General features: G+C 51.7%; 1 protein-coding gene across 3 annotated transcripts; it reads left to right on the top strand.

The window, feature by feature from the left end:
* The first annotated feature begins 6,892 nt into the window (after positions 1-6,892).
* prpf8 (pre-mRNA processing factor 8) lies at positions 6,893-21,553 on the top strand. 3 transcript variants are annotated; one of them, XM_066695588.1, is made up of 43 exons: positions 6,893-7,054; positions 7,848-7,956; positions 8,121-8,289; positions 8,508-8,672; positions 8,857-9,075; positions 9,180-9,392; positions 9,510-9,635; positions 9,829-9,934; positions 10,039-10,229; positions 10,337-10,456; positions 10,665-10,854; positions 10,966-11,085; positions 11,201-11,335; positions 11,467-11,596; positions 11,691-11,887; positions 12,150-12,356; positions 12,476-12,639; positions 12,830-12,956; positions 13,075-13,267; positions 13,384-13,571; positions 13,694-13,932; positions 14,065-14,211; positions 14,306-14,516; positions 14,634-14,750; positions 14,865-15,112; positions 15,314-15,493; positions 15,617-15,752; positions 15,961-16,130; positions 16,319-16,448; positions 16,545-16,691; positions 16,821-16,981; positions 17,214-17,405; positions 17,536-17,773; positions 17,866-17,994; positions 18,330-18,443; positions 18,672-18,845; positions 18,983-19,176; positions 19,310-19,549; positions 19,721-19,862; positions 19,984-20,124; positions 20,218-20,357; positions 20,535-20,737; positions 20,874-21,553. In XM_066695588.1, exons 2-43 carry the CDS (start codon positions 7,860-7,862, stop codon positions 21,026-21,028), a joined length of 7,005 nt encoding a protein of 2,334 aa, XP_066551685.1. In that variant the 5' UTR covers positions 6,893-7,054; positions 7,848-7,859; the 3' UTR covers positions 21,029-21,553. The 3 variants fall into 3 exon arrangements, with proteins under 3 accessions (XP_066551685.1, XP_066551686.1, XP_066551684.1); XM_066695589.1 differs by having other exon boundaries at positions 7,845-7,956; positions 10,966-11,059; positions 11,223-11,335; XM_066695587.1 differs by having other exon boundaries at positions 7,845-7,956.
* The last annotated feature ends 11 nt before the right edge of the window (positions 21,554-21,564 follow it).

Genomic DNA, 21,564 nt, shown 5'->3' with positions numbered 1-21,564 from the left:
TATATATATATATATATATATATATATCAGCAACAGCCTTTAGTAATACGTGCCTCTCTTGTTAAGACATGAGACATTACTAGAACATGACATCACACTTACTCATAGCATGTCTTGTGACCTGCGCAACTCTGGCCAGCACAGGACAACAGTGTGTTGAGTTACACAGTAAGGGAACACTGCATAGCTGGACAAGTGTCTCTAAACATGCAGGATTTGAGGACAGAGGGACATGTCCTCACTTGTTTCTATCCCAGCATCACCCTCCCCTCACTACCAGATCTGCCAGCTTGTTCATCTGCCTCAACCCAGACCAAGAGGAGTTTCTTTAACTTTCAATCCAGGAAATGGCTTTACAATTACATGCTTAGTTTAAATAATATATTTTATCATTCATATATATTATAATAAGATGTAGATATACACCCCTGGAGTTTATTGTGTGTTTTCAACACTATCTCTCACTTATCTTGATGGGTGCCACAAACACCGGGTTTCACTGGGGTTTCCCTGAAACTCACTCAGTTGAGCTGGTTAGTTTCATTCATACTGGATTCTCTGGTACTGTTTCCACAGATAAACACGTTTTGTTCTGCAGTCCAGTGGGAAAGATTAAACACCCTGGGACTTGCAGGACTTTCAGCTGAAATGGCCTTTTCAATGTTAAGAACAACTACGTCTTCCTGTGTGTGTATGTTGTTATGCACAGTGGTTCACATCTTTCCCCAGGTTGGAGTGGAGTGATCGCACAATAAGGGGAGTTTAGTGTCACCCACGAACAAAACAAGACTTCCAGACCTCAAAATCACATCAGGGAAGTTCCTCAAAGAGTCACTTTTCTCAGGAAATAATAATTATAATACTACTACTAATAATAATATCACCTGTATCACTGACTGCAGCTAAAATATCTTCAGTTAATGTTTATTTTAAACAATTATTAATTATTTAAAACGTTAATTTCAACTTTTCTTTAAAATGCATATATATTATTTAAAATAGTTTGAATTGGGGATCAGGAAGGATGGCTGATACTTCTTTCCGTGCCGCGTTACCTGCACAGGTTCAGTGCAAAGCGCAGGGATTTCATGCACATCCAAGGCAATGTGAGCTGGCAACCTGAGAAGCGTGAGGTCCCGCCTGCCCTCTAGCGGCAGGGTGTGTCACCAGCTCTCCAGTAAGGGTCTCCGGCTGCACGTACGCATTTCATGCATGCTTTGATGTGGACTTTAATTAAAGTCGGGAAAAGTGTAAAAAAGAAAAGTACCAAATCATCTTTAGACCTAGAAAATTCCCCATTCATTTCCTTGAATCGGTGCGAAAATCAGAACATCAACTTGATTTGCATTTTAAAACACCGATTTATTTCAGTTTGTATCGAGAACATAAGGATTATATTGTTCTGTTTTATACAATTGAGTTTACCGCAAACTTCAAACCCACACGTCCCCAGCGATTACAGACTGCTAACAGCAGCTATCCCAGCAGCCCCGGCAGGTGCGGGTGTTGCTTTTAAGTTTAATTCGTGTTAATGGCGCAATAATCGGGATCCCGAATGAAAAGACGCTGGAGAACAATAGGGGCTCCGAAGCGTTTGATGTTGTTTCGCTGTTAATGCGAAAGGCAAGGGATTTCCCAATAAAACATTGTTCCCCCCATTAGCAAAGTTTTAATGCGACACAACACGTCACCGCCCTTTTCCCCCAACATGTCCTGTACGGATGTATAATCAATGCCTTTTAAATGACTGTAAAACGCCTATGTTTGCAGGAGAGCAACTGAGCTCAAATTGTACCCCAATACTAAAGTTTAAAATGTCATGTTTAAACTGTGACCAACAAACAATGTGGTATATAAAACCAATGCACACCACGTCAAAAACATAGAAACGTTTATATTTAAAAAGTCCCCCAAATTTGCGCCCTACCCTTTTAACAGTTATATCTATTATTGTTTACTCGACGCATACAAACATATAGAATATATTGTTAGTATTAACCTTAAGACTAATGGCTGTAATATTTCTGCCATTCGTAAGTAACTGGATAGACACTAACAAATGTAGAGAAGTGTTTGTAAAGTAGATTTGATAACTTTAGGATAATAGGTCTCACATTATATTTTAACCCACATTTCACGTTTTAAAGGGTGGTTTGTGTTTTGTTTTATTGGCATGTTGTTGTGGTGGTTGTTTTATTATTATAATATTACTATTACATAATAATAATAATAATAATAATAATAATAATAATAATAATAATAATAATAATAATAATGCTCTTGCTGTTCTTCATACGCAGCATAAACGCCAGATTTGACATCTTGTGCATCCATACCACTCTCAATACATATATAAGTTAGTTAACTCATATGCAAACTGCCGATTCAATAAACACGCACAAACGTGCACAAATGACGCAAACGTGTGATCTCCTTCGTTTCTGTCCTAATTCGTGTTCCGACACTCCGGCACAAAGGAGGTGTCGATGTTACACACCTGTACAATCATCACGCAATATACACACACAGGTACACAGTCTCTCTGCTGGACATCTAGAGGAGTCACCAGTGTCTGGGAGGATGCGCCGCAGACCCGGCTCTCGCCTCCTGAGACGGTGGTCAGTCAGCAGCTTCCCAGTCCCAGTCTGGCCGTCTGTCCTAATGGGCGATTATGAGCTCGTTGAGATCAAAGGCCCAGCAACACAACATCCATCTCCAGACTTCAAAGCGTTGGCAAGGGCGCTAGTTGTGTAGCCTGGGGGGCAAGAGAGCGCAACCTGGGAGTGAGGGGTGGGCGTGTAGGACACAGAGATGCCAGCTCGGGGAGTGGGTATAAAAAGTCCACATCCTCAGACCAACCCCATCCTTATCGGGAAGACCACTGCAGGTTGACCACACGGCGGAAACAGGAACTCAACAGGGCTGTGGAGATGGATTACTGCGTGGATGGTACACGTCAGCCCGGCGGGATGGGCATGTTTTACACCCAGCACTGGTCTTTCCCCGCCGCACCCCAGCAGACCCCGGCACACCCCGGCAAAGGTAAGGATTCTCCTGGAGCTTTTATGTGATGTAGTCGTGGTCGGCTGTAGTAGCACCGGACCCGGGGTTTGGGTTTGAGTTCCTCATGAATGCGTGTGATATGAAGTCAGGCTGCTTTGCGCACATTGTGCTGTTTGTATCAGTGCATTCATTATGTAGAACTGTAAATATTGTTTAACAGAACAGGCTGTAACATTAGTATAAGTATTGTTGTGGTTATTATTATGAGCAAATAGAGAGGTGCATGTGAAAGATAGGAAGGTCTCCGTGTGGCTTGGTCAGAGCTGTTTTCTGGCAGGGTGGCTGTCCAGCTGTTGAGGCGACGCTGCGAACCCAAACAGTTTCCACTCCTCACCTCAAGGCCCCAGTGGGACTTCGGACGACAGCGTGTGATGGGACTGCAGCCCTGGGATCTCACATCCTGTGGGTGGGGGTGCAGTGTGAGGTGTGTAACTGTCCCCCAAACACGGGCACACTCCTGCAGGGCCAGACTCATCCCCTTCACTCACTCGCTTGCGTTATTACTTAGGTACATTTGTAGTCAGCTGTGTGTTTTCTCTTTCACAGCCACTGGCTTGCATATCCCTCAGCTCTGTATCTGCAAGACTGGGCAAGGGTAGTAAATCCAGAGCAGCTCGGTGGTGCTTGTTCAGTATAGCGAAGCACAGGGGAGGCTGGGAAGGGAACCAATAAACATTTCCACTAGGAAAGGGGCCATTTAGACACAGTCCTGCGAAACGCCCAGACGGTGCTGTGTGGGCTGTATGTTTAACTGGACCCTGTCTGTCTGTCCGCAGAGAACCAGGAGATGCTGAGGGGCGTCTACGCCAAGACCCAGCGGCGTCGGAAGCGCACCGTCTTCAGCAAAGGGCAGCTGTGCGAACTGGAGAAGGCCTTCTCCCTCACCCACTACCCCGACATCAAGATGAAGGAGTCCCTGGCCACTCTTACTGGGCTCCCCGAGTCTAAGATCCAGGTACAGACCTCTTTTCTTGCTCCTGTTTTTTACTAATTTATACTTTATTTTGAGAAATTTAAACAGAAATTGGCTGCATCACGTCCAGAGTGAGAAATGGAAACTTCTTTTACTGACAGACTTTCAACAGTGTCTATGAATGAAGGGGGGATGAGTAAAGTCTAATGGAGGTATAGCAGGGTTCTTAGGGCCCAGATCAGGGTGACTGTGGTGTACAGTGTCGCCCGTGTCCTCATTAGCAGACAGACGCCAATACACAAGTCAGGGCAGCGCTGTCCTGTGGAGTGCTTTGATGACACTGAAGTGCGGAAGACCTCTCTCACACGGCTGGCATCCCAGCAACTTCACTGCGCTATTTATTTACTGTGACTCACTTTCAAATTGTATTTTAGGTAGAGAGTGATTGTATTATATAATTTGATTTAGCTACTATGTATTGTTGCAGCTGTATAGTTAAAATGTATCGCATTCACCACCTTCAGAGCAAACGTGAGGCTCCGTTAGTTTAATTTATTTACTTGGTGACATTATTATTATTATTATATCTTATCCAGCAGACCTTTATCCAAGGAGACTTGGTTTCACAAATACTAGCAATGCACATTACTGAATAAAATTGAGGCATAAGAGAAGATTGGAAAGCTCTACATGTGTAACCTAAACAGATGAAACCTATAAAGTGATCCATATTTATTTAGCAATACATCTAAAATGTCCTCCCACTTTATTCTCAGGTCTGGTTCCAAAATCGCCGCGCTCGGTTCTTCAAGAGCAAGAAGCAGGCCGCAGCCGACGCACTGGTAGAGATGGCGCCCGAGATGCCGGTCTCCCAATCTGTCCCCGTGAGCTCCCCCCCAACGCCGCCCAGTCACCCGTCCCCCAGCCTGCCTGAGCCCTCCAGGGTGGCCCAGGGCCTGAGCTGCCAGCCACAGTACCAGTTGGTGCCCTCCTCTCCCGCCCAGGAGCACTGGCAGCTGGGATATTTACCCCCAAGCTCATCGGGACTCAACTGGGCCGAAAACGGCAGTAGCAATAACTTCCTCCCGTGTGGCGGTGCTGTGCAGAGCCAGGGTGTGCCATACTGGGACCCAGACTTCTGTTTGCCTGGCACTAGTAGGGCATACTCCGCTGACAGAGAAGGGTGTGGTGCCGCCTGCTGGGTGCCAACGACCAGCTACACTGGGACATATGCCACAAAGGAGCAGACTGTGCCAACCCTGTGCCAACCCCCGCAGCAGACGCAGGAGGCACACGGAGTCGGCCATCAGCGGGAGGCACACGGGCTCAGCCAGCCCCAGGAGGAAGAGTACAGCATCTCAGCAGACCTCAATTCCTGCTCCTTCACAGACTTTGACTTAACAGACTTTGAACTGTCTGCTGCTATCTTCGAATGTTTTTTTAATTAAGTGTAAATGATTTGTATCGATACTATTGATTCAATAATAATTCTATGTTGGTGTTATTGTGAATAACATGTAAGTAGGTTTTAAACAGTGATCATGTTTTTGCTGTTTGCATGCTGACAGACTTAGAAATAAATCAATATAAGTCAAATCTGTTTCCCCCTATTATGTTTTGAACTTTTACAGTCTGGGATTTCACAAGACTGGCATGGGTGGCAGGATTGTCATGAGTGTTTCCTGATCCATCTTCTGCACTCTTGCACTGTTTTGGTTTCACATAGGATTCCACATACAACTCAAATTGAAATTACCTGAAGATACTTTGTCTGGTTTTCTGGATACTTATTGCATGATATATGATTGAATATGTATTATTATGTATGGTAATATGCAGGCTACTATCAGTAATAGTGTGTAAGTAGTACCTAGTAGTAGAAATTAGGTTGGGAATGTGAAAGTATGTGACAATAAGTAGGTTAATAGCAGTCATATGAAAGCAGGTGTGATGGTGTCCATGATAGTATGTAAGTGTAAGTAAATGTGTTTACCAGGTTCCCGTTTTGGATTAGCAAAGTGAAAATGGAGCAATGGAAAATAGTTCAGTTTAAAACTATACTACTGTATATTGCTCTGCTGTTAATATAACACTGCTCTTCACTAAAGTACACTCCATGAATGAATGTCTCTATATATGTATTTTTTCTTAATTTAAAAATCACAATACATTTCAGAAAGGTCTCAACCCCAGACAGTGAAGAGCCACAGAAACATGCTACCCACACACACACCGAAGGGACAGTGACATGGATGCCATCGTAGTTGTTGTGAAGTTTGCACGTTTTTCATTTTGTAACGTATTTAGGGTGAACTACAGGCTCCACAGAATCCAGACATTTTTAAACGTAACACGACATGACGTTGGAGTTACAATTACATAAATAAATGCATGTTTAATTATTTGGGAATTAACTGATTTGGGTGTTTCAATTTCACGTCTTTCCTGTTTCGAAGCTAAAGACATAAAATCGCTACATATCAGGGGTTAAAGGGTAATGTATTGTAAATTATAGAACATTTTAAATAAACTTTACACTGTGTAAAATAATAAATGAAATCCCCAAAAAGCTGTAGAATTGGCTGCTACACTTGAAACTGGGTTTATTCTCATCTATGATGGCGGACTGAACTTGTAGCGCAGATTTCCGCAGCTCTGCGCAGCTCCACCAATGGGAGCGGTGGGATTAAGCAGATCTGCGCAGAATTGTGGACAGCTGCGCCACACAAAAGCGACCTTTGTCTGTAGCGCCTGCAATCAACTACCGGTTCAACATCCGGGGTTTGTTGGACGTAAACGGCGCCTCTCTGCCTTTTACGTATTCGACGCTACCTTTCAGCGTATCTCCGATTGCCTTGCGTCGACCATTGCAGAGGAGGAGGCGTATATGCCCTTTGTGAATACCGACGCACTTTGCCAAACGTGCAGTGTGCGTCCGTGTGCGCCATTCTCAGTTGTGAACTTGTGAGCGGCGAGGAGATCCGTTGATTATATTTATTAAATTAACGTTTCACGGAATGCGGTAAAGATCCGACACGAAGGCTTTTTAACACCGATACCAGCTGCCGGGGAACCGAGGTGAGTGGGTCTGGCCTCGGCGCATGTGTTCACCCTCCGTCGGCGCGGCGGGGTTGTTTTGTTGGCCTAGCCGCTGCAGGCTATGCGTGCTGTGTAATTCAGTTTTATTTCCATATTGCATTTGTCCGAATTGAGGAGAAAAACAAATGATAAAGTATAGTATAGAGTCACATGTTGACGATGCACTCCGTGATATAAACTCGGACCCCTGATTTTAAACTTGTTTATAAAGGCACCGGGGTTGTGGTTGATCCTTGTTGTGCTGAATTGGGTTTCCTGTGTCTGAAATCCGCTCATTTTGAAAATTATAACTGGTTTCCTGATCAGCTGGGCCTTGTTTATGTTTTTGTTGCAGATCTTATTGGTAATATCACTAATTACTGCTAGTTTTAACAGGGCTGGATTATCCTTGAATCGTAATGGGATTTATTTTAAATGTAGATTCACTCAGTAACACATGCTTACACGTTAGTTGCGATTTGTATTTTAATGGTCTTTTCCCGATTTATGGTTGTATTCCTGTAACAGGTCAGAGTCAGTTTGCAGGATGAAGTGATTTCAGGTACAGGAGACAAGCACGACCCCCGGTTTAAGCCCCGGTTTAAGCCCCGGTAGTGCCTTACTTACACCTCACTGTCTTCCTGAATGTTGTATCGTGTGCTTTAGATGTTACACTAAATGTAGCCCCAGCACCAATCCCTTGTTGAGTCTGGGTCAACTTGGACAGAGACGTCAGCCATGGTGGGAGAGAACTAAAACTAAATCAGTTGTTCCTTTTGTTCTTTTTTAGCAGGAGTAAGCCACCATGGCAGCTGCCTTCCCATACCGAGGGGTGCCAGGGGGGATCCCCACCCCAGGCCAGATCCCTGACTTCATGTCCGAGGAGAAGCTGCAGGAGAAAGGTATGAGGGGAGGGTCCGCTGTTAGACCCCTGTCTGTGGGGCTAGAGATCACTTCCACCGCTGTGCACAGCAGCTGGATCCAGTTCAGGATTTCCAAGCTGCTGGTTGTTCACTTTAAAATATCTGTCTGTTGTGTGTGTGTGTTCCCCTCCTTTCCTTGGCAGCCCGTAAGTGGCAGCAGCTGCAGGCGAAGCGCTATGCGGAGAAGAGGAAGTTCGGCTTCGTGGATGCCCAGAAGGAGGACATGCCACCCGAGCACGTCCGCAAGATCATCAGAGACCACGGCGACATGACCAACAGGAAGTTCCGTCACGACAAGAGGGTCTATCTGGGGTAAGACGGTGCTGTGTGTGTGAACGTATGATTTACTTACTTATTCATTTATTTTGAGTTACTTTCTTCTCCTCCTGGTTCTCTCCATCATTACGCAACACCAATAGATCAGTTCAGTCGATTTTTATTTAGTGTAGCGCCTTTCACAGGAAGTGGCCGCAGAGTGCACGTGAAAACGGCAACGTTGACGTCTTCTCTCTGTCCGTCTCTCTTGGCAGTGCCCTGAAGTACATGCCCCACGCGGTGCTGAAGCTGCTGGAGAACATGCCCATGCCCTGGGAGCAGATCCGGGACGTGCCCGTGCTGTACCACATCACCGGTGCCATCTCCTTCGTCAACGAGATCCCCTGGGTCATTGAGCCAGTGTACATCGCGCAGTGGGGGTGAGGGAACTTTGCACTGTTTTGTCTGTTTTCCGTAGCGGGCATAGTTTTCCTCCTGGAGGCTGCAACTCTTGTTCTCCCCGATTCGTACCCCAGAGTGATCTGAAGAGCAGCTCTAAATGTTGCAGTGTGTGTGCGTGTCTAACCGCTCTCGCTCCCTCCCTCCCCCACTCTCTGCGCTCAGGGCGATGTGGATTATGATGCGTCGCGAGAAGAGGGACCGGCGCCACTTCAAGCGCATGCGCTTCCCGCCCTTTGACGACGAGGAGCCGCCGCTGGACTACGCTGACAACATCCTGGATGTAGAGCCCCTGGAGGCCATCCAGATGGAGCTGGACCCTGAGGAGGACTCCTCCGTCACTGACTGGTTCTACGAGCACCAGCCCCTCAAGGACAACACCAAGTGAGTCTCTTCAGATTAATAAATGTATCCCCAGGTATCCTGTGTATGAGCCTCCCATCCCCACTCTTCTTCTAACCCCAACTCTGCTCATGTGTCCCCTTGAGGTTTGTGAATGGCTCCACGTACCGCCGCTGGCAGTTCACACTGCCCATGATGTCCACGCTCTACCGCCTGGCCAACCAGCTGCTCACGGACCTGGTGGATGACAACTACTTCTACCTGTTCGACCTGAAAGCCTTCTTCACCTCCAAGGCTCTCAACATGGCCATTCCTGGGGGGCCCAAGTTCGAGCCCCTGGTCAGAGACATCAACCTGCAGTGAGTATCATCTTGGCTGCTCAATCGCTGGTTCTGGCTTAATGCCGTTTATTGGTGGCAGCCATGGGATCGAGGCCGATGCGTGTGCTGACGCGGTCGCTCCGCTCTCTCCTGCAGGGACGAGGACTGGAATGAATTCAACGACATCAACAAGATCATCATCCGGCAGCCCATCCGCACGGAGTACAAGATCGCCTTTCCGTACCTGTACAACAACCTGCCGCACCATGTGCACCTCACCTGGTGAGTGCGGGCGGCCCAGTCCCCAACACGGGATTCCTGACGCCGACACCAAAAGGGTCTTTGCTGACGATATTTTTCTATCCAGTAAAAATTAGTTTAAATTGTGACGTGATGCTTCCATTCCTGATCTGCTCCGACGTGCTGAGCTGTGGCTTTAACGCTCCCCGGGGTGTCTCTTGCGGTTTGTCTGCAGGTACCACACCCCGAATGTGGTGTTCATCAAGACGGAGGACCCCGACTTGCCGGCCTTCTACTTTGACCCCCTGATCAACCCCATCTCTCACCGGCACTCGGTCAAGGTACCCACACAGACATTGTTGTTTTCTGAATTGGGGGGAGCTCCTCATCCTTCTGCATCAGTGTGCCAGTGGAGATATCAGTGCGGTGTGTTGTTGTGTTGCAGAGCCAGGAGCCCCTTCCCGAGGATGACGAGGAGTTTGAGCTGCCCGAGTACGTGGAGCCCTTCCTCAAGGACACGCCCCTCTACACAGACAACACCGCCAACGGCATCGCTCTGCTCTGGGCGCCGCGTCCGTTCAACCTGCGCTCCGGAAGGACCCGGCGCGCCATCGACATCCCCCTGATCAAGAATTGGTGAGCACAGACGATGGAACTAAACTGTCGGCTCCTCTTAGCCAGGAAGCAGAGATCCGGGCGTGTTTTGGCCCTGCCGTGATGCCGTATGCCTTGTCCCTCACCAGGTACCGAGAGCACTGCCCCGCCGGCCAGCCCGTCAAAGTGCGCGTCTCCTACCAGAAGCTGCTGAAGTATTATGTGCTGAATGCGCTCAAGCACCGGCCCCCCAAAGCACAGAAGAAGAGGTGGGTGAAACCGGGGATGGGGCAGGGAGGTCCAGGGGGTGCTCCATAGTCTTCCCATTCACCAGAACACTGTGAAGCCCCCCCTGGACCTCCTTTTATAAGGGCCCTCAGTCTCTTAAACATTGTGTTTGTTTTGTCTGAGTTTCTTGAGGTGTTGGAGCCTCTTTGATGTTTCTGACTTGCACTCTAACAACATTTACCCCCCCAGGTACCTGTTCCGCTCATTCAAAGCCACCAAGTTCTTCCAGTCAACGAAGCTGGACTGGGTGGAGGTGGGCCTGCAGGTGTGCCGGCAGGGCTACAACATGCTCAACCTGCTGATCCACAGGAAGAACCTCAACTACCTCCATCTGGACTACAACTTCAACCTGAAGCCCGTCAAGACCCTCACCACGAAGGTACAGGGGCCTTCTGAACATAAAACATAGACCAAGAAACGAGTTCATTATGGCCCAGGTTATTCAGGGTCTCCGTGTGTCGATTCCCTAACGTTGCTCTTCCCTCTCCAGGAGCGAAAGAAGTCCCGGTTTGGGAATGCGTTCCACTTGTGCCGTGAGGTGCTGCGTCTCAGCAAGCTGGTGGTGGACAGTCATGTGCAGTACAGGCTGGGCAACGTGGACGCCTTCCAGGTAAACCTCCCTCGGGCCACGCTTCCTGGATCGGTTATTGCTGTGGTCGTGGTCTGCCTCTCTCTGCTCGTGCGTCCGGTGCCGTCTGCTCACGTGTGTCCTCTCTGTGTTCCAGCTGTCGGACGGGCTGCAGTACATCTTCGCCCACGTGGGCCAGCTGACCGGCATGTACCGCTACAAGTACAAGCTGATGAGACAGATCCGCATGTGCAAGGACCTCAAACACCTCATCTACTACCGCTTCAACACGGTGAGTGATGGCAGGAGGGATGGGTGAAGGGAGGTCTGTCGGATCACCTTGGAACCTTTGCGGACATTGTCCTCTCTGTTTGTTGGGTGTGTGCTACGGTATGTGAGTAATGACCTGTGCTGTACTCTCAGGGCCCGGTGGGGAAGGGACCAGGCTGCGGCTTCTGGGCCCCTGGCTGGAGAGTCTGGCTGTTCTTCATGAGGGGCATCACCCCCCTGCTGGAGCGCTGGCTGGGCAACCTTCTGGCCCGACAGTTTGAAGGTATGGCACCTCACCTGATTTAATCTGTAGTTGCAACTTCTTGGTGTGTGAAATCTTTGCTGATTGTGCTCCATCCCCCCCCCACACCTCGCAGGGCGTCACTCCAAGGGCGTCGCCAAGACAGTGACCAAGCAGCGCGTGGAGTCGCACTTTGACCTGGAGCTGCGTGCCGCGGTGATGCACGACATCCTGGACATGATGCCCGAGGGAATCAAGCAGAACAAGGCCCGCACCATCCTGCAGCACCTCAGCGAGTCCTGGCGCTGCTGGAAGGCCAACATCCCCTGGAAGGTACGGAGAGTGGTGGGGGTGGGCGGCAGCAAGAGTGACGGGCGGGGAGCGGCCACCAAACAACATCCAGCTCAAACGCAGCATGACGCCCTGTGCTGGATGTGGTGTGGCAAAGACTAGTTAACGGAATCATTCTAACTTTGTGGTGTTATTTTTATTAACATTTACTGGGTTCTCATGGCGTTTTAAAGCACAACAGACCTTCCTTACAATGTCTGTCATAATATTCCACTTCTTACCCTCTCCTCCTACCTCCCCCTAGGTGCCCGGCCTGCCCACCCCCATCGAGAACATGATCCTGCGCTACGTGAAGGCCAAGGCTGACTGGTGGACGAACACGGCGCACTACAACCGCGAGCGAATCCGGCGCGGTGCCACGGTCGACAAGACGGTGTGCAAGAAGAACCTGGGCCGCCTGACCCGGCTGTACCTAAAGGCCGAGCAGGAGCGCCAGCACAACTACCTGAAGGTGAGCGGCACCGCGGAGTGATGCGTGCCTGTGTATTGGTGCTTCAAGGGAAGCGAAATCAAGGACTAATTAATAATAATAATAATAATAATGTGTGTGTCTCTGCGTCTGCTCTCCAGGACGGGCCGTATATCACAGCAGAGGAGGCTGTTGCAATCTACACCACCACGGTGCACTGGCTGGAGAGCCGGCGCTTCTCGCCCATCCCCTTCCCCCCGCTGTCCTACAAACACGACACCAAGCTGCTCATCCTGGCCCTGGAGCGGCTGAAGGAGGCCTACAGGTAATGGCGCTGACTTTGGTGGCCCATCGGCTCTGGGCCCAATAGCGCAGGTTTAGACTTCCTGCTGTCTTCCCTGCTCTGTCAACAGGCTGTTGGTCCAGTGTGTTTTTATTGTGTGGAAAGCAGTGCGATTGTCTTGGTTTTTCCCCAAATATCCTAACGCGTGTGTTCGTGTGTGTGTGCATGTCAGTGTGAAGTCCCGGCTGAACCAGTCTCAGCGCGAGGAGCTGGGCCTGATCGAACAGGCCTACGACAACCCCCACGAGGCCCTGTCCAGGATCAAACGTCACCTGCTCACCCAGAGAGCCTTCAAGGAGGTAAGACGTCACCCTCGCACAGTCACTCGTTCTGACTTTCGCTTCCGATAGTCGCCACTCCTCTGCCCTCCCTGCCCCGCCCCCGTACCCTGTCTCACGGTCTGTGTCTGTCCTCCAGGTGGGCATCGAGTTCATGGACCTGTACAGCCACCTGGTCCCCGTGTACGACGTGGAGCCCCTGGAGAAGATCACCGACGCCTACCTGGATCAGTACCTGTGGTACGAGGCCGACAAGCGCCGGCTCTTCCCGCCCTGGATCAAGCCGGCTGATACTGAGCCCCCCCCGCTGCTGGTGTACAAGTGGTGCCAAGGTGAGTGTGTAGTCCGCCAACAGTTTCCCCACCACGGTCGTTTTGATATCTTTTAAGAGTCAGTCTGTGAGTTGGGTCTATCTGGAATAGATTTGTTCTCTCGGTCTCTCTCTCAGGCATCAATAACCTGCAGGATGTCTGGGAGACCACGGAGGGCGAGTGCAACGTCATGCTGGAGTCGCGCTACGAGAAGATGTACGAGAAGATTGATCTGACGCTGCTCAACAGGCTGCTGCGCCTCATCGTGGACCACAACATCGCCGACTACATGACGGCCAAGAACAATGTGGTCATCAACTACAAGGTGGGCCCCTGCCGTCCGGGCGGAATGGAAACGAGACTGGGATGACCTTTCCTAGAATTCCCTACCATATTTTTTACATTTACACCCTAGGGACTGTTTACATCTCCCTTCCTCCCCCTCAGGACATGAACCACACCAACTCGTACGGCATCATCCGCGGCCTGCAGTTCGCCTCCTTCATTGTGCAGTACTACGGGCTGGTGATGGACCTGCTGGTGTTGGGGCTGCACCGGGCCAGCGAGATGGCCGGACCCCCGCAGATGCCCAACGACTTCCTGAGCTTCCAGGACGTGGCCACCGAGGGCGCCCACCCCATCCGCCTATACTGCCGCTACATTGACCGCATCCACATCTTCTTCAGGTGAGGTCGCCGCACCGGGGTTGGAAGGTGGTCTTGGAAGGGGTTGCTGTCGGACTTGACAGAACAGCCTGTGCTAGCCGTGCCGGTGCTAATTTGATTATTTTTCTCCCTCCCCCATCCCGTGTTGCTCAGGTTCACAGCTGACGAGGCGAGAGACCTGATCCAGAGGTACCTGACGGAGCACCCCGACCCCAACAACGAGAACATTGTGGGCTACAACAACAAGAAGTGCTGGCCCCGGGACGCCCGCATGAGACTCATGAAGCACGACGTCAACCTGTAAGTGTCCCCTGCCCCGGCACGACCCGGCTTCGCCACAACGCAATCGAGAGTCTTGTCACGGCATTCTAAACCCTCTCCCGTCTCTCTCCAGGGGCCGTGCCGTGTTCTGGGACATCAAGAACCGCCTGCCCCGCTCGGTGACCACGGTGCAGTGGGAGAACAGCTTTGTGTCGGTCTACAGCAAGGACAACCCCAACCTGCTCTTCAACATGTGCGGCTTTGAGTGCCGCATCCTGCCCAAGTGCCGCACCAGCTACGAGGAGTTCACGCACAAGGATGGCGTCTGGAACCTGCAGAACGAGGTGAGGGGGAGTGGCCTGGCCTCTCCGGGAGACTGTGGGGGGGGCCCGGGCCGGTGTTTGTTGGTCCTCTTGGCGTCTGGGAACCAGATTTAAGTGTGTATGTGTCTTGCTCTCCAGGTGACCAAGGAGCGGACGGCGCAGTGTTTCCTGCGCGTGGATGACGAGTCCATGCAGAGGTTCCACAACCGCGTCCGGCAGATCCTCATGGCTTCTGGCTCCACCACCTTCACCAAGGTAAGACACGGGCGGCGCCATTACGTTGTCGCCAGAAAACGGCAGACGTTCCTCTTGGCGTGGTGGCCGTGAAGTCACACCGGCTGGTGGACTGACCCCTCTCTCCCTGCGCAGATTGTGAACAAGTGGAACACGGCGCTGATCGGCCTCATGACCTACTTCCGCGAGGCTGTGGTCAACACACAGGAGCTGCTAGACCTGCTGGTGAAGTGCGAGAACAAGATCCAGACCCGTATCAAGATCGGCCTGAACTCCAAGATGCCCAGCCGCTTCCCCCCTGTGGTCTTCTACACCCCCAAGGAGCTTGGTGGGCTCGGCATGCTTTCCATGGGCCACGTGCTCATCCCCCAGTCGGATCTCAGGTAGGCGTGGTGTGGGGGAGCCGGCACCTCGGCTGTGGAGGGTCAGCTCCAGGAGAGCACACATGTATATGACATCTGCGCTTACCAAATAATCCTTTTGTTCTTTAAAACTCCTGCTTTGGTGGTCTGGCTGTTGAGTGTTGAAATCAGTTTATACTCCATGTCAATTTCCTGTCTTCTCCCCCCCCCCCCACTCTGCAGGTGGTCCAAGCAGACGGACGTTGGCATCACTCACTTCCGTTCCGGCATGAGCCACGAGGAGGACCAGCTGATCCCCAATCTGTACCGCTACATCCAGCCCTGGGAGAGTGAGTTCATTGACTCGCAGAGAGTGTGGGCGGAGTACGCGCTGAAGAGGCAGGAGGCCATCGCGCAGAACAGGTACCGTCTCCCGCCGTGACCCAGCGGGGGTGGGGGGGGGAAACCGGTCCTTGCCGGCTGGCCATGTCTCTACCGGTCTGCAGGGTGTCAGTGTTGAAATGGTCTGTGTTTGTCTGAATCCAGGCGCTTGACGCTGGAGGACCTGGAGGACTCCTGGGACCGGGGCATCCCACGCATCAACACGCTGTTCCAGAAGGACCGGCACACGCTGGCCTATGACAAGGGCTGGAGAGTGCGCACGGACTTCAAACAGTACCAGGTACAGCACCGGAGAGAGACTGCCACGGATATTTGCACTCCCTTCCCTCCCACACTCTCGCCCCTCGACCAGAGAATTGAGCTTTGTCCTTTCTGCTTCATTTCTTGATGAGTTAATGATGGATAATAAAGCTGTGTGGATACTATCTGTAGTATTTTAATGTCATATTGCTCTGACATGTTTCCCCTTCGTTTGTTTTATTATTCAGGTTTTGAAGCAGAACCCGTTCTGGTGGACCCACCAGCGCCACGACGGCAAACTGTGGAACCTCAACAACTACCGCACGGACATGATCCAGGCGCTGGGCGGCGTGGAGGGCATCCTGGAGCACACGCTGTTCAAGGGCACCTACTTCCCCACCTGGGAGGGTCTCTTCTGGTAGGAGCCTCTCTCCTTTTAAGGCCAAACAATGAATAACGCAGAAATTCATTCCAGAGTTAGGATCCAGTCCAGTTTGCGGTTGAACGCGTGACCAGACTGCGCTCAGTGGGATTGGAGCAGAATGTCGGTCCCTGATTGGCTCGCGCCGTTTAGACTGACCCCTGACCCCTTGTCTCGGCCCACAGGGAGAAGGCCAGTGGCTTTGAGGAATCCATGAAGTGGAAGAAGTTGACCAACGCCCAGAGGTCTGGTCTGAACCAGATCCCCAACAGAAGATTCACGCTGTGGTGGTCCCCCACAATCAACAGAGCCAACGTAAGACACCCGCACAGTCTCGGAGTCTCTGGTCCTGCGCTCAAATGTAAGCCCAGTGGTTGTGCGGTTGTCTGACGGCGTACTTGTCTCCTCCAGGTGTACGTGGGTTTCCAGGTGCAGTTGGATCTGACTGGGATCTTCATGCATGGCAAGATCCCCACCCTCAAGATCTCCCTGATCCAGATCTTCAGGGCTCATTTGTGGCAGAAGATCCATGAGAGCATCGTCATGGACTTGTGTCAGGTAAAGAGCTGTCATTCAATGAATTGACTGTGCATGTTCTTACTATGTGCTTCGTTATAAGATAATTGAGCTGTTGACTGTGCCCTGTGCTCGATGTCTGACCCTGTGTGCCCTGTGCTCGGTGTGCAGGTGTTTGACCAGGAGCTGGATGCTCTGGAGATCGAGACGGTGCAGAAGGAGACCATCCACCCCAGGAAGTCCTACAAGATGAACTCATCCTGCGCCGACATCCTGCTCTTCGCCTCCTACAAGTGGAACGTGTCCCGGCCCTCCCTGCTGGCTGACTCCAAGTATGTGTGGAAGCCCAATGCAGCGCTGTGATTCACAGTGTCCTACTTACGGATTTATACTTGCATTTGATTGTTGTTTGTATTCATTTTCACTCCAGTTGTTTTGCTGGTTGAAACACTAGACTGTGACGGGGACATCCTGTGTTTTATTAGTGATTTTGAGTGACGTACACATTCTCAGTGTCCCTGCGTGTCTCGCACTGCCTAACCGCCTCTGTCTGCTCTGTGCCAGAGATGTGATGGACAGCACCACCACCCAGAAGTACTGGATCGACATCCAGCTGCGCTGGGGGGACTACGACTCTCACGACATCGAGAGATACGCCAGGGCCAAGTTCCTGGACTACACCACAGACAACATGAGCATTTACCCCTCCCCCACCGGGGTCCTCATCGCCATTGACCTGGCCTACAACCTGCACAGGTAAGCCCAGCCTGGACTGCGCCCGGAGCATTGTGCTGTCTGCTGCTCGCTGGGTCGAGGCCTGTGTCCCCCGCGTGGTTGTTGTGGCGGTGCTGGGCTCTGACACGTTCTTCTCTGTCCGTCTCTGCAGTGGCTACGGGAACTGGTTCCCCGGGGGTAAGCCCCTGATCCAGCAGGCCATGGCCAAGATCATGAAAGCCAACCCGGCACTGTACGTGCTGAGGGAGCGAATCCGCAAGGGCCTGCAGCTGTACTCCTCAGAGCCCACTGAGCCCTACCTGTCCTCGCAGAACTACGGGGAGCTCTTCTCCAACCAGATCATCTGGTTCGTGGACGACACCAACGTCTACCGTGTCACCATCCACAAGGTAAGGCTGCCCTGTCGGCTCGTCTCTCCTGGCTGGTACTGTGCGCCCCGCCCCTCCCTGTCAGTTAGTGTAACCGGTCTTGTTTCTTGCAGACGTTTGAAGGCAACTTGACCACGAAGCCCATCAATGGGGCCATTTTCATCTTCAACCCCAGGACCGGGCAGCTCTTCCTGAAGATCATCCACACTTCGGTGTGGGCCGGGCAGAAGCGTCTGGGACAGGTACGCGCCTTCGCTCGATACTCCAGCGACGCCTGCTACCTCAGTCACTTCAGTACCAGCAGATCTCCTGCTCTTTAAGACAATACAAAAGTTTTATTTCTAACACCTAGCCTAATTAAAGCCTCATACAAAGAAATTCGTACCATCTGTAAATTTAAATTGCCTCTGGCTTATTTATCTTCTGCATGTGTTGGGACAGTACAAGCACGAGTCTCAATCAATCCTTCAATAAAATGAAAAAACACAATCCAAAACCTTCACAATCTTCTGTGGATGACAGTGCTATCTGCCCCCCCCTACCCCCTCCAGCCCTCACTGTTGTCCTGTGTTTGCAGCTGGCCAAGTGGAAGACTGCTGAGGAGGTGGCGGCCCTGATTCGGTCGCTGCCCGTAGAGGAGCAGCCCAAGCAGATCATCGTCACCAGGAAGGGCATGTTGGACCCTCTGGAGGTGAGAGATGGGGCTCAGCATGTCTGTGGTGTGGCTGGGTTTTGTTTTTTTAAATGTCGGGGGGCAGCAAGGAAGACCAAATGGGGGGTTGATTTTAATTTAGAGGTTTCTGTAGGCCGCTAAACTTCCGCCAGACTTCTGTAGATGCTGGTGGTTGGTGCAGTGATGCCATGGGGAATGGTGGCTTGGGCACAGGGTTCACGTTTTTTGTGCTGCTGCTGCTTTTAGGTCCATCTGCTGGACTTCCCCAACATCGTGATCAAGGGTTCCGAGTTGCAGCTGCCCTTCCAGGCCTGCCTGAAGGTGGAGAAGTTTGGAGACCTGATCCTGAAGGCCACCGAGCCCCAGATGGTGCTGTTCAACCTGTACGATGACTGGCTGAAGACCATCTCCTCCTACACTGTAAGGGCACAACGCTCTTCCGTTTTATTCCCACACTTGACCATTGGTGCAGGAAGGACAGGATGGGGGATTGGTTGGTTAAACCTGATGATGGCATCAAACCATTCACTGCTTTCTCTTCTCTGCACCCCCCACAGGCCTTTTCCCGACTCATCCTGATCCTACGAGCGCTCCATGTCAACAATGACCGTGCCAAGGTCATCCTGAAGCCGGACAAGACCACAGTCACCGAGCCCCACCACATCTGGCCCACACTGACGGACGAGGAGTGGATCAAGGTGGAGGTGCAGCTCAAGGACCTCATCCTGGCCGACTACGGCAAGAAAAACAAGTGAGTCCGGGGCTCCTGGTTGGGCCTGGTGGAGGGGGCTTTAGTTTCAAGCTGCTTTTGAGGCCCTGAGTGGATGTATAGGGGTAAGAAAGGCCTGGTATGAGAGTCTTATCCCTCTGCTCCTGTCGCTCAGCGTGAACGTGGCGTCCCTGACCCAGTCCGAGATCCGAGACATCATCCTGGGCATGGAGATCTCTGCCCCGTCGCAGCAGCGCCAGCAGATCGCCGAGATCGAGAAGCAGACGAAGGAGCAGTCGCAGCTGACGGCCACGCAGACGCGCACAGTCAACAAGCACGGCGACGAGATCATCACCTCCACCACCAGCAACTACGAGACGCAGACCTTCTCCTCCAAGACCGAGTGGCGCGTCCGGTGAGCAGCTTACGCCCGGGAATCCCCCCCCACCCCCACCCCTCGTTCCGGAACCCTCACATTCCAGAACCGCTTTTGATACTGCGATACTTTTAGGTTTTATGCAGAACTGTAGCTCTGGTGTTTTGGTCTCCTGCCGCACTGACCGCCCGTCCCCCTTCCTCTCCACAGAGCCATCTCCGCTGCCAACCTGCACCTGCGCACCAACCACATCTACGTCTCGTCCGACGACATCAAGGAGACGGGCTACACCTACATCCTGCCCAAGAACGTGCTGAAGAAGTTCATCTGCATCTCGGACCTTCGGGCTCAGGTCGGTCCTTGCTCCCGGGGATGTCCTACTGGGGGCTTCTTGCCAATTTGGCCTGTCGTCATCCGTGTACCTGTTTACACCCGTCTAATATCGCTCTTCTCTCCGTGCCTTGTCCCCGTAGATCGCCGGCTACCTGTACGGCACCAGCCCCCCGGACAACCCCCAGGTGAAGGAGATCCGCTGTGTGGTCATGGTGCCGCAGTGGGGGACACACCAGACCGTGCACCTGCCCAACCAGCTGCCAGGCCACGAATACCTGAAGGTGGGGACGCTCGGCGCCGCCCTTATCGGTGGGGTGTCACCGGTGTGGCGGAAGAGTGCGATCGCTAACTCCCCTGGTCTGTCCCCTCCCTAGGAAATGGAGCCCCTGGGTTGGATCCACACACAGCCCAACGAATCGCCCCAGCTGTCCCCGCAGGACGTCACCACCCACGCCAAGGTCATGGCCGACAACCCGTCCTGGGACGGAGAGAAGACCATCATCATCACCTGCAGGTATGACCGACTCCAGAACCCCCACACGGTCACGTATGTTCTAAAGGCCGTGATACACTTCGGAATTTCCATGAAATTCCATAGTGTATCACGGCCTTTACATTCTGATCCGTCCCACGGTCCCTGCGATGTCGTCTCCATCCATCCCTCCTGAACGCCAGCCTCCTCTCTCCCCAGCTTCACCCCTGGCTCCTGCACCCTGACTGCCTACAAGCTGACCCCCAGCGGGTACGAGTGGGGCCGGCAGAACACGGACAAGGGCAACAACCCCAAGGGCTACCTGCCCTCGCACTATGAGAGGGTGCAGATGCTGTTGTCCGACCGCTTCCTGGGCTTCTTCATGGTGCCGGGGCAGGTCTCCTGGAACTACAACTTCATGGGTGAGTGGACTCCTCAGTGCGGCATTCTCTCTCTCTCTCTCTCTCTCTCTCTCTCTCTCTCTGACTTTTCTTCCAGGGGTTTATTTTCTCCTCCAGTTAGAGTCTTAATGAGACTCGGTCTCTCCCCCTCCCCCAGGTGTGCGCCACGACCCCAACATGAAGTACGACCTGCAGCTGGCCAACCCCAAGGAGTTCTACCACGAGGTGCACCGGCCCTCGCACTTCCTGAACTTCGCCTCCCTGCAGGAGGGCGAGATCTACAACGCCGACCGAGAGGACATGTACGCCTAGAGCGTTCGGACCCCCCAAACCACCGCCGACCCACCCCCCCAACCGCTACTGTTGATATTCAACATGGAATGGCACACGGAGCCAGGCCCGGACGGCACCGCGCACCAGAGAGCAGGTGGCTCCCGTTCAGAGACTCCCTCGGGTGTTGGAGTTCCCTCCCTGTGGTGCATTTTCTGTTTGAATCTTATCAAAGGTGGACTCTTTTTTGGGGTTGTTTCGGTACAATGGTTAATTCTGTGAAGGTAAATCTTCAATACAATAAAGTGACAAGATAGTTTTATCCCTGTTCATGAATTGTGCTCATGTAAATGGATTTGTTTAATTGTTTTTTTTATAGTTTACTCTATATTGGTCAGTGTGAATTAAGTCGCAGATTTACTTCCGGATCCACATGGTTTGGAAACTGCATTACTTCATTACTTCCACAGGACCCGTTTTGTTAATTGTACATGCGACTGTGTTGTGCAGTTCTACTCTGTACTCTGTAGTCTGGGAATTAATAAAGCTTGAACTGTTTTATAAATACTCTCCTGGTT

This window comes from Amia ocellicauda, chromosome 22 (genome assembly GCF_036373705.1).
Source record: "Amia ocellicauda isolate fAmiCal2 chromosome 22, fAmiCal2.hap1, whole genome shotgun sequence".
In the NCBI taxonomy this organism is placed as follows: Eukaryota; Metazoa; Chordata; class Actinopteri; order Amiiformes; family Amiidae; genus Amia; species Amia ocellicauda.
This window is presented reverse-complemented; position numbering and strand designations above follow the sequence as displayed.